This window comes from Sipha flava, unplaced genomic scaffold (assembly GCF_003268045.1).
Source record: "Sipha flava isolate LNK unplaced genomic scaffold, YSA_version1 237_pilon_pilon, whole genome shotgun sequence".
Lineage (NCBI taxonomy): Eukaryota > Metazoa > Arthropoda > Insecta > Hemiptera > Aphididae > Sipha > Sipha flava.
Genome location: NW_020272879.1, coordinates 882,712 through 897,360, shown reverse-complemented (window position 1 = coordinate 897,360; position 14,649 = coordinate 882,712). Strand labels below are relative to the sequence as shown.

General features: G+C 25.5%; 1 protein-coding gene across 1 annotated transcript; it reads left to right on the top strand.

The window, feature by feature from the left end:
• The first annotated feature begins 10,822 nt into the window (after positions 1 to 10,822).
• Positions 10,823 to 14,316, top strand: LOC112683909 (flap endonuclease 1). The gene is made up of 8 exons (XM_025555113.1): positions 10,823 to 11,039; positions 11,136 to 11,238; positions 11,306 to 11,472; positions 11,819 to 11,928; positions 12,103 to 12,306; positions 12,364 to 12,582; positions 13,358 to 13,534; positions 14,147 to 14,316. Exons 1-8 carry the CDS (start codon positions 10,958 to 10,960, stop codon positions 14,225 to 14,227), a joined length of 1,143 nt encoding a protein of 380 aa, XP_025410898.1. The 5' UTR covers positions 10,823 to 10,957; the 3' UTR covers positions 14,228 to 14,316.
• The last annotated feature ends 333 nt before the right edge of the window (positions 14,317 to 14,649 follow it).

The window sequence follows — 14,649 nt, the reverse complement described above, 5'->3', positions numbered from 1 at the left end:
GATCTGTAGATGGTAGGATACTATGATTCGATAGAGCAATTCGCCTATCAATGCATGTCTTTATACCATATCGAGTATAAAGACGTACATTGACATTTATATCTATTTCGCACACATGATGAAGCTAAACGCCTCTCGGTTCTCAGTGTTTAAAAGTAATTATACAGTATGCAAATACATCTTTTAAACATTTTATGATAGGTACTTAAATTACCAAGAGCCCCGTGAATCATTTTTGAAATATCTTTTTTTAAATTACAGTTGTTTAAAAAATGAAATAAATTGTTTTTTGTTTTATATTTTTTTTAATTTTAATAACGTATTTAATATTTAAATAATTTAACCTATATTTATATTAAGTGTTTTTTTCTAAAACCACTATGAAGTAGGTAAGAAATAAGTTAGGTAAATAGGTAATAATTAATACCTAATTTATATTTATAATTTTCAGTCTGTATGATCAGTGGCGTAGCCAAGGGGGGAGCTAAGGGGGCTATAGCCTCCCCCATGGGCCGTGTTTATATGTATAATGTATCTTGATTATTTAATAGAATCAATGCTCGTTTTAATCAAAGGCATATTGATGTTATGCCACTTGAAGGATTTATTCCGGCCAATTTAAATATGTATGACGATAAAAATATTATAAAAGCTGCTAAAATATATGTCCAAGATCTCCATGATGATACCTCATCTACAATCAAAGCTGACCTGTTCATATGGAGGCAACAATGGAGTCAAAATACTATTCCAAAACCGAATTCTGCTCTTGATTCACTCTCTCATCGCACCAATCTTCGACCTAACATTAAAATACTTTTACAATTATTCGCCACGTTACCAGTTACCTCTTTCACTCCGGAAAGAACGTTTTCAGCACTTAATCGCTTAAAAATTTTTTTAAGAAGCACCATGTCGGAAAACAGACTGAATGGGTTAGCTATGGCTAATATAAATAAAAAAGAGCAATTCGATGAAAGTAAAATAATAACTGAATTTGCCAGAAATTCGCCTAAGAGAATGCAGCTGTCAGAGTGGAGCAAGTGACTGAACACTGAAACCAAAATTATTATTATTATTATAAATTATATATTAATAAATATTTTTAAAACTATACTAAAATGCTTGAATTACGTTTAGAAACTTGGTGGTAGATGGTGGGGAGGGGTTAAGGGTGAATTCTCATATCCTCTTTTACCTTACTTATCCAAAAAAAGTGGTTAGCCCTCCCCCCTCATTTAAAAATCCTGGCTACGCCACTGTGTATGATTATTGATTTATGATAAAATATGAGGCATTTTACTCGATCATAATTTATATTATTATTATTATGTGCTGTTTTAAGCGGCATATTTAACAATAAATACAATCGTATTCTAAAATAGACTTAATAGCGCGGGCTGTCAGTTATAACCCCCTAACCACCCCTGGATACGCCACTGCTGAATAATACCATTGATTATAAATAGTACTATTTATAATCAATAATAGAACCTACCTAATAGATGAAACTGGAGTGATAAATTGCGAGCGATTTTATGATTAAATTTACAATATAATCATTCAATCATGTAACTTGTCATTATTTTACTCTAACTTTTTGGGTGGTGGTATTAACAAATTTTTATACTTTGTCCCGCCAAATAAAATACAAGCCGGCATCACTGTCTATAACTGTTGTATATTATATTTCACTACATAATTATGTAGTAAATTTATTTAAGTAGTTTAGGTAGGTATGTTGTATGCCTACTCAAATACTCAATGGACTAATTGTTAGATAAATATTATATTTTTCTAAAATATTATAACAACATTATCTGAATTTTAAATAAATTTCTTTTTATTGTTAAATAACTGTGTGTTTGTAAAGTGTAGTTTATTTTAAGCTAGGATTAGGGAGCCCCTCCAAATTTGTGTAAGTCTTGGGGCCCGTGTGCGTGTCATACTTTGCACACCCGGTTTTTGCGGCACTGCAGTGGTCGTACAAATATCCAGAGTTCGGGAAATCCAAGAGCTCATTTGCGAGAAGAGTACTATTTAATTATTTTTTATTTGCCTTGTCATAATGATATTCATCATCGACAAATCGATACTTTTAAAATACATCTCCCGTATATAACTGTACTGCTGTGATTCAGATTTGAATTTTAATAGTACGTGCGGTCGAAATTGCAATAGTATTTTTGCCTGTGGGTGCAGTGAGGACAATCATGTATACCCATATCAAAATGAAAAAAGGTGTGCCGTTAAATCGAAATTTGAAAAATAGTTACAAGTTAATTTATGTCTGAAAATATTTCTAACAAATATTTCATTAAATTCAGTGTCACGGCAGAACACCGTGGAGAGTTATGATTAACCTTATTCATTTTGGTCACATAATATGTCGATATATTACCTAATATGTTCTTAGTTTATGTTAGTTTATATTAGTTTATCTACATAGGTACAATAGAAAATTTGAGGCTATATAATTTTATAATACACAGTGTGTTTTATTTAAATGGTAACACGAAATATTTCTTTCTAGTGACCTCAGATTGAAATGAAGTTTTCAGAGGGAGATAGAGAATACTGAAGTAACATTTTTAGATGATTTTCTCATTTCTAAGCTTTTCAGTTTGTGCATGTGCAACACAACTTGTATTTTTTAAATAGTAACAAGTATTTTTAACTCTTGATTTGGATAGACCAAATTTTTTTAAGCATTTTTTCTAATATTTTCGTATATCTCAAATTTAGCTGATTTGAAGCAAGTAAACGTTGAAACAAAAGATGTTTGCTCAATATTTTAAAAATTGAAAAATGTCTGTATTTTGCTACTTATAATTATTTATGATTAAAAATAATGTACACGGGAAATATAATTGTAAATGTTACTTGATTTAAGTAAAAGTTAAATTTTTGTTTTTATTTTGAACAATTTATGATACATAATACACGTCGTCGTCTTATGAATTGTTAGAAGTTTTATCCATTATGTTGTATCTAAAGGTCATATGACTTCATCTTGAGTAGCTGCTGTAATCTGTTAATTAATCAGTTTTATTTTAATTTCCCAATATAGATTATACCTTCCCCAAAAATTATTATTTTGTTTATTAAATTTGCCTTTATTTAAGAATTTAGTTTAATTAATCCAAAAAATGTATTTTAACCTTAACCCGATTTAACACTTCATTTTTTTTCTCTGGTGCATATAAAATCTGTAGTTTATACTTCATCCCGAATAATCTTCAGAATTTAAAGTCGAAAATCAACAAAACATGCACACACAATACTGACTTTTTACACTTTTAAATTTATTTATTACATTTTATTATATCAAATTTCACTCATTGTATATTTTAATTAACCAATTTTTGATATAAGAAAATATTTTATTTATAAAAAATGCTTGAAAAAATTTGGATCCAATTATATTATTAAACTGTAAATTAAATTAAGTATAAATTAGTATATAGATTATAGATGCAATAAATTGTATAGTTTCTTATACAAACTAAAGAGAATACAGTCTATAGGAAAAAAATTATGGAATTCACCTGCAAATTACAATTAGATTCTTAATTAGGTAAAATCCATTTCATTTTTATAAACATAGGGAATTATATAGAGAATTACATAGAGAATAATATAGTTGTATTACATTAATGAATTGATGTAATTTGATTTTGGATTAAAACAATATGAATCATATTATATGTGTACTATGTATATATAAATATATAAATTTCAAAAGCTAAATTTAAAATATTTTATTTTATAAACAATAATTAATCATAAAAACAGTGCACAGACAAGGGCATTATTATAATACGTATAAACATATATTTTCAAGGATAATAATTTTTAAGTAACACCTATTTAATATTCCTAATTAAAAAATACACAATGTTTATTGAATATTATTTATAAACTTTAATTATAATTCCCCACGTTCATTGTATTTTAAAAATTTACAATTAATTCATAAACTCATTATTTCACATATATTTTATAAAATAAGAATGAAAAATACAAAAAGAAAAAAATAATTAAAGTATTGAATTTATTTGCATTACTAATTACAATTTTTTTGTGTTTATTTATACTACAGAATAAATAACTGATATGAAATAAATATTAGAATTTTAAGTACAAATTTTTATATTTTTAAAGACCACTTAACTGTAGTCAATTTTCACCATAATTGACCCTACATGTAGAATATTTCCCGAGAGAAATCACCGACCAGTATTACATGAAAATATATAAAATATAATAGAAAAACACTTTTAAGTGGGTTTAACTTTTTATATTTTAAATTATGAGTTATTTAACTTTTTTTATGAAAACGGAATCTACCAAACATTATTTTATATATCATTGAAATATTTTTATCATTTTACCAATACTCTAAAAAAAAAAAAATGTAACTTACATGATTTTTATTGATATTATTTTTATTGATGATATTTTATTTTATAAAAATATTAGCTACTTAATTTTTAGATTTGAATTGATTAGTTTATCTGAAGTTATGCTGAAGTAAGAAATGAGCAAAAATAGTAAAAATATGTTCCATTTCGTCAACACAAATAAAAAATTTAAATATGTATATTGTATATTTTAACATAATACATAACTAAATATGTTTATGTTTATTATAAATCATAATAATTAAAAAAAAAAAATTTGGCATTAATTTATCTGGAATTTGAATACATACTAAAATAGTACGATTTATTTTTAAGTAAATTTTAAGAAAATACTCGAACTCATTTTTTCCTTTTGTCATGTTTTATGGTTTTAGCTTTTGATTTCAAGCACCGCGGTTAGGTTAGGTGTAGGCGGTTAGGTGCACCGCCCTATGCAGTCCCGTGACCATAGAAACACTTACAATATGAGTATAATGTCCCGCATAAACTTCTGTACATTTCCTCCAATGACTGTGTGGGTACTATTTAACGTATATTACTCCGATTTCATGAAAGCTTTATGAATTTTAAAATTAAAAATTATTTTAAATACTGAACACGAATGTTAGAAGTGCATATATTTAGAATAAAGAAAGTAGCTTACAAAATAGTGACTTACATGTGGTGACCATAAGATACCGTTCAACAGTTAATAAATTATGCTAAATTACAGGTCCATAAAATGATGTAGGTCGTTAAATGTACAAAAAGGTTTTTTAAAAAAAATTGTATAACTTATTCAATATATTATGAATTTAACTTTTTTTTGTAAACATAAACAACATGTATATTATATTTTACTCTTTATTGTTAATCGGTTAATAATCTCCATTCTAGTAATCAAATTTTATAGTAGTTTGAGATATAAACACGGAAAAATATAAAATAGTTATTGTTTTTATTTACTTCATAAATAATATTTAAATTAATTATTATTTGTATAATTGATGAATAGTAGACAGTAAGGTAATAACTGCCTCAGTCGTTTCAGTTGTTACTGCTGGAAAACATTAATATACTTTGTAGTGCCTATACTATTTGCAAAAACACTATTTCCAGAAACACAGTATTAATCATTTCAAATGGTATACACGGATAAATCTACTCAAATTTAAGATTAAATAAAAATGTTCTAATAAAAAGATGTCACAAAAATTTGTACCATATGTATTTATGAGTATAATACTTGTGAATTTACTAAACACATTTTGATTAAATAGTAATATAAAACATATTAATATATAATGCCATTGATTTTAAAATCAATGATAATACATTTTAATCATTATTTGATCCCTGCGACTATTAAAATGGATAACCCACCTCTAACATATATTTATTATTATCAAAGATATTTCAAGCATGCTGATATTAGGCTACATTAAACTGTTCAAAGTACACCAAATAATTAGTAGTTATGAACTATGAATACATATGTAATTATTATATTTGATATATTTACACAGGGACGGAACCAGAAATTTATCAAGGGGGGGGGAGGGAAATCAAAATGTATCCAACAGATACTATTCATACTTAATAACATACTTTTTAATATCATTATTTTGAATTTATTTTTTAAAACTGGTATCAATGACAACAATTATATACTTAAAAAAACAACAAATTTTATAGATATGGTACACTAAAAATAAAAAAAATTCAAAATAATGAAAATACACATTTAAAATTAAAAATAGAATAAGGTTACATCATTTACATTTTACATTGTACACAATAGTATATAATATGTCAATAAAATAATAATAAAAATAAAATATTAAATTAAAATTTAAAGAATTAAGTCAAGCTTTCTATTTTTATTCTTGGCAATTTTCTAGAATAATAAGCTCAAGAGGGGGCATTTACCCTATTCCCCCCCCCCCCCGGATCCGCCTCTTATGTACATCATCTCAATGTACTTACTGCTTTATGTACAGTAGATCTCAATGCAATGAATACTAAAATAAAACATAATTATTTAAAATAAATTATACACAGTCTATTAATCATGATATTAGATTAGATAGTTTTCTAATATTATTCGTATTTTCTACAAAACTTGTTGGTAACAATTAAACTGAATAATGAAATAATATAACATTTTATATACATCTTACTGACCTACACTCGTTACCAAATATTGTGATCGATTTCCTAATAATATGTTATAAATTTAAATGTGGTACATATAGAAACATTAATTTTGACCGTATTAATTTATTTGAAGGTCTTTCATGCATTTTTTTTCAATTTTCCTCGGATATACGTATATAATTTTTTGCGTAAAACATGAACATGAATGGATACAAATGTACGTGTGCAGAAAGAGAAGAAAAAATAAAAATACCACTTAGTACACTCTCGTTCTGTCCTTCGATTATATTGAGTAAATAATCATGACAGACATATAGTATTTATACTTAATAAAATGTACATTTAAATACACATTTATATCCATGTATATAAATTAGGCAAACGCTATTTAATCACAAATTTGAAGTCTCACCAATTATAAACTCACTAAGATTATACTTTACTAATAAATTTCGATTTTTCAATTTTAAGGACACGTTACATTAATATTTAATTGGTACATTTTTAATTAAATAATAAGTACCTACAAAAGGAGGTAAATTTTAATAATATAATAATTATATATATATATATATATATATATATATAATTAAACAAGTATACATAACATATTAATAGATGTTTTTCTAATGAATTAAATTAAAACTACAGAATAATAATAAAACATATTAATAATTATTTATTGAAAAATTAAGCTAGAAAAAAATGCTTATTCGATAAATTCATGCGAAAACTTATTTTATGGATACTTATTGAAACCACATGATTATAATACGGTAGATAATTACACAGAATAAATGTTCTTAAAATTGTTTAACTATATACATTAACAAGACAATTTATAGTGGACATATTGGACCGTTGATCCTACAAATATTAAATATCGTCATTATTGTAGCTATATTATATGTAATTTCTAAGAAAAACCATTACACCCAACGTATAATTCATTAATAACATTTTTTTTTTTTTTTTAATGTATGCCATTAAATTTTTTATTATATAAATGCTAATCATTTATATTTGAATGCTTACAATTTTTAACTTGTTAATTGTGTATGATAAATCTTCTACTCAGGTGTATGATACAAGGCATAAAATATAATGCCCATGTAATATTCATGTTTATTCAAATGTGTATTATAAATTTATAAACTACTATATTCAAAAACTGATTAAATTGAGTTCAACTCTTTGATCTTAGGTTATGTTAAAGTAAATCAAATTCATAATAAAGGTTAAGATATGCATATTCATTAAATTAACATTTCCACCTTTAGTAATCTAGTTAAACTGCTTGTACAACTGTCAAATAATTGTAATACAAATATCAACATGAAAACATATTATTTTTAGGTACCATATACTTAGTACATAGGTATATTTATCAGTGGCGTATTAATTGGGAAGGGGTGCTGGGGGGTTCCCTCCAGAGACTTTCCAGTCCTTAAATTTTAAAATTTCAATCAATTTGAAGTTAGTTAATTTTGTAAATTTAAATAAAGGAAAAATTTTAAAATTTATAAATTTTATTAATTTTATAAAACTTTATTTTATAAAAACTAATAAAACCCGGGTACGATAATATTGGTGTTTTTGACTGGGCTAGTCGAAACACATTATAAACTTCACAGACTAATCTCTATTGCTCTAGCTTACAGTTCGCAGAAAGTTATTGTCTACTAATTGTGGAGATATTTGGATGAAAATCGCATTTCGTTTCAGAAGAGACTTAATGGCCTTGCCATATTATCATTTCATCCAGATTTAAATACTACATTAAATATATTAAATATTATATTATGGAGTTATTGATGAATTGGCAAATAAAATAAGGAAGCTAGAGTTTATCATATAGTTTATAATTAATGAAATTAAATTTTTCAATAAAAAGATAATAAGACGGATACAAATTTAATTTTGATTATTTTATACTGATTTATAAAAAAAAAAAATTAGGATGACAACCCTCCCAAAAAAAAAAAAAAAAAAAATTGTAAATACGCCACTAATATTTATCATTATTTTACAGTGTAGAATGTGTGTAATATTCATTGAGATCTTTAAAATGTAAAAATAAAAATTATTTTTTTATAAATTACTAGATAAAAAGTTAAATTGATATAAGCTTATAACGCCATAATTACCACGAAATAAAAGTTAATGTATACCAGGAATAAGCATTTAAAAGTAACTAGAGGGCCAATTCATGTAATTTCAAAATCTGGCGAGCTAGAGTAAAGAAAGCAAAAATAAAAAAAAGGTCATTAAAATAGCAACTAACATTTATTTTATATAATTGAATTGTACGACAGAACCAATAGAATAAATTAAGTATCTAATACCTATAGTTATGTAATCTATGCCAATATGAATATATATTTAGAATTTTAATAATTTAGATGCAGTTCAATATTTGAGAAAAATAATAAATAATTATATTTAAATTTTACAATCAACGTGATAAAATGAAATACCGATAAACACTAAGATGTTACAAAGTAATTTGAAAATGTAGCATGGGTCAGATAAAAAAAATACGCGGGTCTCCAGTTGCCCATTCCTAATACCATTGATTATAAATACTAGTATTTATAATCAATACTAATACATATGTTACCATCATTCTATCCTGTTCACGTAATGGGAATATGTACCATATGTATATTTTTATTTATTAATATTTATTGTTTAAATATAAGCATTTTATTTAAACTTTTGAACTTTTTAATGTTCATCAATATTAATTGACATAATAAATTAAAGTACCAAATTCAAATGAAAAAGAATTACCTATAATAATTATAGTATAAATATGTGTTTATATAAAATTGTTCAAGGGTGGATTCAAGGTTGAAATGAAGATTTAATAAAAACTTTATTATCTACAATTTTTTATAAAAATCAATCAAAAGATGCTTAAAACTAAGGTAAATCTACTTTTTAATCTCCAGTAGTTATAATTGATGTAGACCCTGGAAATTAGCTAATCCAACTTGGTCATGCTATACGTATCGATACAATGAAAAGCGGACCTTGTAAAGTAAATATGTAATCTGGTAGGCGTAACAAATTCATAAAAATTTATTTATTTTAACAATTTTATTTAAACCAATATCAAGGGGTTCTAGTACTAGCCAAACTATGTGCCAATAGTAATTTTATGTATTTTGTACGAGTGTCTAAGAAGAATACTCTTTCATATAAAAAATACATTTCGCACCAGGATCCGCAAACCTTTGAACTAACACTATGTCTTCTTCATATTCACATCTACAGATTTCGAGAGTATTTATTGAATTTAATTTAAAATCTTTTAAAGGTATATTTTTTTCGAAAAGTTCTGGATAATTTTATTATTTTTTGAATTATCATGAGTATGTCGTTTAAAAATTATGTAAGTGTGGTCGTTGGTATATGCCAAGTGGAAAATTTGTGACAAACACATGCCAACAGAAATCGCTCGAACATCGGTTTACTTCAAAGATAGCCGATGAAAACAAATAGTGTGTACGTTCCAACAGCCTGGCCATATGTGGTTCTAGTTGTGATTTGACTGCCGTTAAAATCACTACTTTTTATTTGAAAAAAGTGTTGGAAACCACATACCGATCTGTATTCGAGATTTAATTTGTTCAATATTAAACTCTTGTTCAATATCGTTCTCAACTTCGAAGACTTGGACGTACCTAAAATCGTCATTTTCTTTGTTCACGAATTTTTTCTTCGCCCTCATTAATAATAAAAGCACATGAGGCGATTAGTATGTCGCCTTCAGAATGTATATGAAAATAATTTACAAAACGGAAAACTTATCAAACAAACGTAATATCATATAAACGGCATATAAATGACTAAATGTCAACACCTAAGTAGCCGTGCCAAATGGCATTTAGCAGCACAGTATGAACACAGTTTTAAAAATAGTTTTGTAGTTAGTGACTGGTATGAGAGGAAATTAACTTTAGTTGGTATATTATCCAAATTGTTCAACGATATTTTAATAATTCGTTCGACAGTATTTTAGTGTTTGAAAGTTAAAAAAATGTATTATTATTATAGTATATTGTGTTCAGTATACGCCCGAATATATGTAACGAATTTGATGTATTTTGTAATAAAATTGTTCGTTAAAAATATTTGCGGTCGAGTGCAATTCGAAAAATGGCGGTAATTTAGGAATAATGTATAACCTCCAAAACAATGAATATGCACACAGCTGATAACAATTGGCGCCAAAATATGGACATGTAAACTATTTATTTTTTTTTGTCCACACCGCGTACCACACCGAACCATTAGACCGTAACAAGTCGTGTTTTATTGCGTTCTTCAGTATTTCCAAGCAAACGAATAAATTAATTTACACATTGCAGTTCTTTAATATCAATTCCGCCATGGGTATTACTGGTTTAGCCAAACTTATCGCAGACATAGCGCCCAATGCCATCAAAGAAAATGAAATAAAAAATCATTTCGGTAAGTAGTAGTTAATATGAACTAGAGTATGTGAATATACTATATTTAATATGAATGTTTATTGTTAAACACTTTTTCACTTGTATTAATTTACAGGACGAAAAATTGCGATTGATGCTTCGATGAGTCTTTACCAGTTTTTGATTGCAGTTCGCAGTGAAGGAGCACAGCTGACTAGCGCTGATGGAGAAACAACTAGGTACTTTTATTTTATTAAACATTATTACTAAAATAAATAAATTAAATACATATTATTATTTTTCCAGTCATATTATGGGTACTTTTTATCGTACTATAAGACTTTTAGATAATGGTATAAAGCCAGTGTATGTATTTGATGGTAAACCGCCAAAAATGAAATCTTCAGAATTAGAAAAAAGAGCGGACAAAAGGCAAGAAGCACAAAAAGCATTAGAAAAAGCAGAAGAACTCGGTATAACTTAATTGCTTTTAGTTATAAAGTATTTCTCTTGCAGTATTCAATCTAATGATTAGTTTGCAGCAACTTCTTTGTTTTTTTATCACTAATCTTCCTCTTCAACTCTTGATAGAGTTCTATACTTGATTTTTTTATTATTTGACTTATGTATTGGTATTTGACCAATCTTGGTCTTCCTCTGTGATTTTTCCATCGATTACTCCTAAGATTAGTAATATCAATATATATTCTGTCTTAAAATATGACCTATTAATTAATTTTGCCTTTTCTGTGTATTCTTCAATATTGATTTCCTCTTAAATTATTTATATTAAATTAAATTAAATTTTTCATGTTCTAGGTAATACTACTGAAATTGATAAATTCAGTAAAAGACTTGTAAAAGTGACATCTACTCATACAAATGAATGCAAAGAATTATTAAAATTAATGGGAGTTCCTTATGTTGAGGTATGTGTTTTGTTTATTTTTGATAATTTAACTGATGTGCTTCAAACTTTATATTATTCATTATGATTTTAATTTCCTATTATTTTTTAAACAAATATTCTAATATATTTTTAATCATATATATAATTTATTTTTTTTTATAAATTAAAATAATATATTTATATGATTTATTAGGCTCCGTGTGAAGCTGAAGCTCAGTGTGCTGCAATGGTAAAAGCTGGTATAGTATATGCTACTGCTACTGAGGATATGGATGCTTTGACATTTGGTTCACCAGTCTTATTGCGTCACATGACATTCAGTGAAGCCAGAAAAATGCCAATTCAAGAGTTTCAACTAGACACAGTATTGGAATCAATAGAAATGACTAAAAATGAAGTAATTTAATTTAAAACATTTATTTTGGTAATATTATCTAAATGTTTCATATTTTAGTTTATAGATCTCTGTATACTGTTAGGATGCGATTATTGTAACAGTATTAAAGGTATTGGACCCAAAAAAGCTATTGAATTGATTCGACAATATAGATCATTAGAAAATATACTGGAGAATTTAGATACCAAAAAGTATCAAGTTCCAGAAGATTGGCCATTTAAGGAAGCTAGGCGATTATTTATAGAACCAGAAATCACGGAACCTTCAACTTTAGAAGTAATAATTTTTTAAATACTTATATATATTGTATTTTTAATTGCTAAAATTCTGTTAACTCAAATTATGAAATATGTTATACAATGTAAATATAAGATTCTTAATGGACCATGCCATCCTATTATGATCAGATTTTGATAAAATGTATAAATAATACTAAATTAAATTAATGAATAAATATAGTAGAAACAATAACCAACCAAAGAAGAACTTTTTATTCAAGAATAATTTATAATTATGTATTGGTTATAAAATAAAATTATATTAAAATATTTAAAGTATATTGAATATTGATCATAAGATTTTGTAGAAATTCATTGACCGAGTGATCATAGGCGTAATTAGAGTAAACATTTTGGGGGTGGCTTCTGCCCCTTCCATATAATTTCAATATAAAATGGAATATAATTTTTGAATCACCTGCGAACAAAGATAAATATCTCAAGTTAGATAAATTCAAGAAGGTAAATGTATTGTATTTTAGCACCTTGAAGCCAGTCAAACCTTAAACTCATTACACATTGTACATTTTTAAGATTTATTTTATTTAATTATTTTCTATCGTATATTGAATTCTTAATTATGTATTTATTAATTTATTAATTGTATATTTATGTAATACAAGGGAAATTTAAAACCATGGAGTAATATTCTTTTATCTCTATGGTTATTATCAAAAACAACTTGCATTGCCAATGCTTATTTTATGTCATGTTATAAGATATGTTGTAGGTAGAATTAAGTATTTATGTATTTTTATTTTAATATGTTATAGTTAAAATGGGTAGATCCAGATGAAGAAGGGCTTGTAAAATTTTTGTGTGGTAATAGAGGGTTCAGTGAAGAAAGGGTAAGAAATGGAGCTAAGAAACTATTAAAATCACGATCTGGTACAACTCAAGGCAGATTGGATTCATTTTTCTCAATTTCTTCTACACCAAACAAACGTAAAGTAAGTTGAATTTAGAGAATAAATCTCAAATAATTATTATTTCACAGTTTTAAAATGATTTTTTTTCTTATAAAGTTTTGAAATGTTGATATTATTATTTTTTATTATAAATAAATAATTCTCTATTTAAGGAAGAATTTATAAATTTAATTAAATTGTTAAATGGTTAAAAAGTATTGATGAAAAAAATTATACTCAGAATTCAACTATAACTAATTTGTTATTAATTTGTTAGTTGTTTCCTGTTGATGTATTATTGTTTAGTGTTTCTTATAAAACAATAAAATCTATAATTAGTTTTTCAATTATGTTTTAAATGATCTTGACTAAAAGTTTTGTTATGTTTAAAACAATTATTATGTAAATTATATAATAAACTCAAAATTAGTTTACGTTTTAAATTATAAATTATCATTCTGACTAATATATAATTTAAACGGCACATTTTTTGCTTTCATTTTTAAATAAGATTTTGAATATATATATGATCTGTCTGAGATAATCATTTATAAATCAAGTTTGTAAATATTTATTTAATATTTTAATGTTTTAGTTTAAAATCACAAAAATTTAAATAAACATTATTAAGAGTAATAAAATTTTATTTTTTAGGTTGAAGAAGCAAAATCAGCAGCAAATGCCAACAAAAAATCAAAAAAGGGAAATACTGCTAGACGTGGTCGACCCAAATAAGCCGATATAATTCTTTTTTGTAATTTAAAATTTATCAAAAATATGATAAACAATATTTTTTTCCTTTAAGGCTTAAATTATCTGTATATTTTAGTAATGATATTTGTGTTAATTACTTTTATTTGTAAAATATTTTTTTGGCAATACAACAAAACATTTTTTTTATTATTGTATACTAGTTAATTGCATTTTGCATTAATCTACTTAAATTTATGGATACTATTTGCAATTTTACCTTTTACTTTTAGCGTACAACATAATGTAAATATAATAAACAAGTATTAAAATTACAAATTTGCAGAAATATTTAACATTGCAATCAGTGTATGTCTGAAATATTAGGATTTTATTTTTTTTAAATGTATACATCCATATCAAATAAAGAATTGTCATCTGTAATGAATTACTAATTACATTCAAGT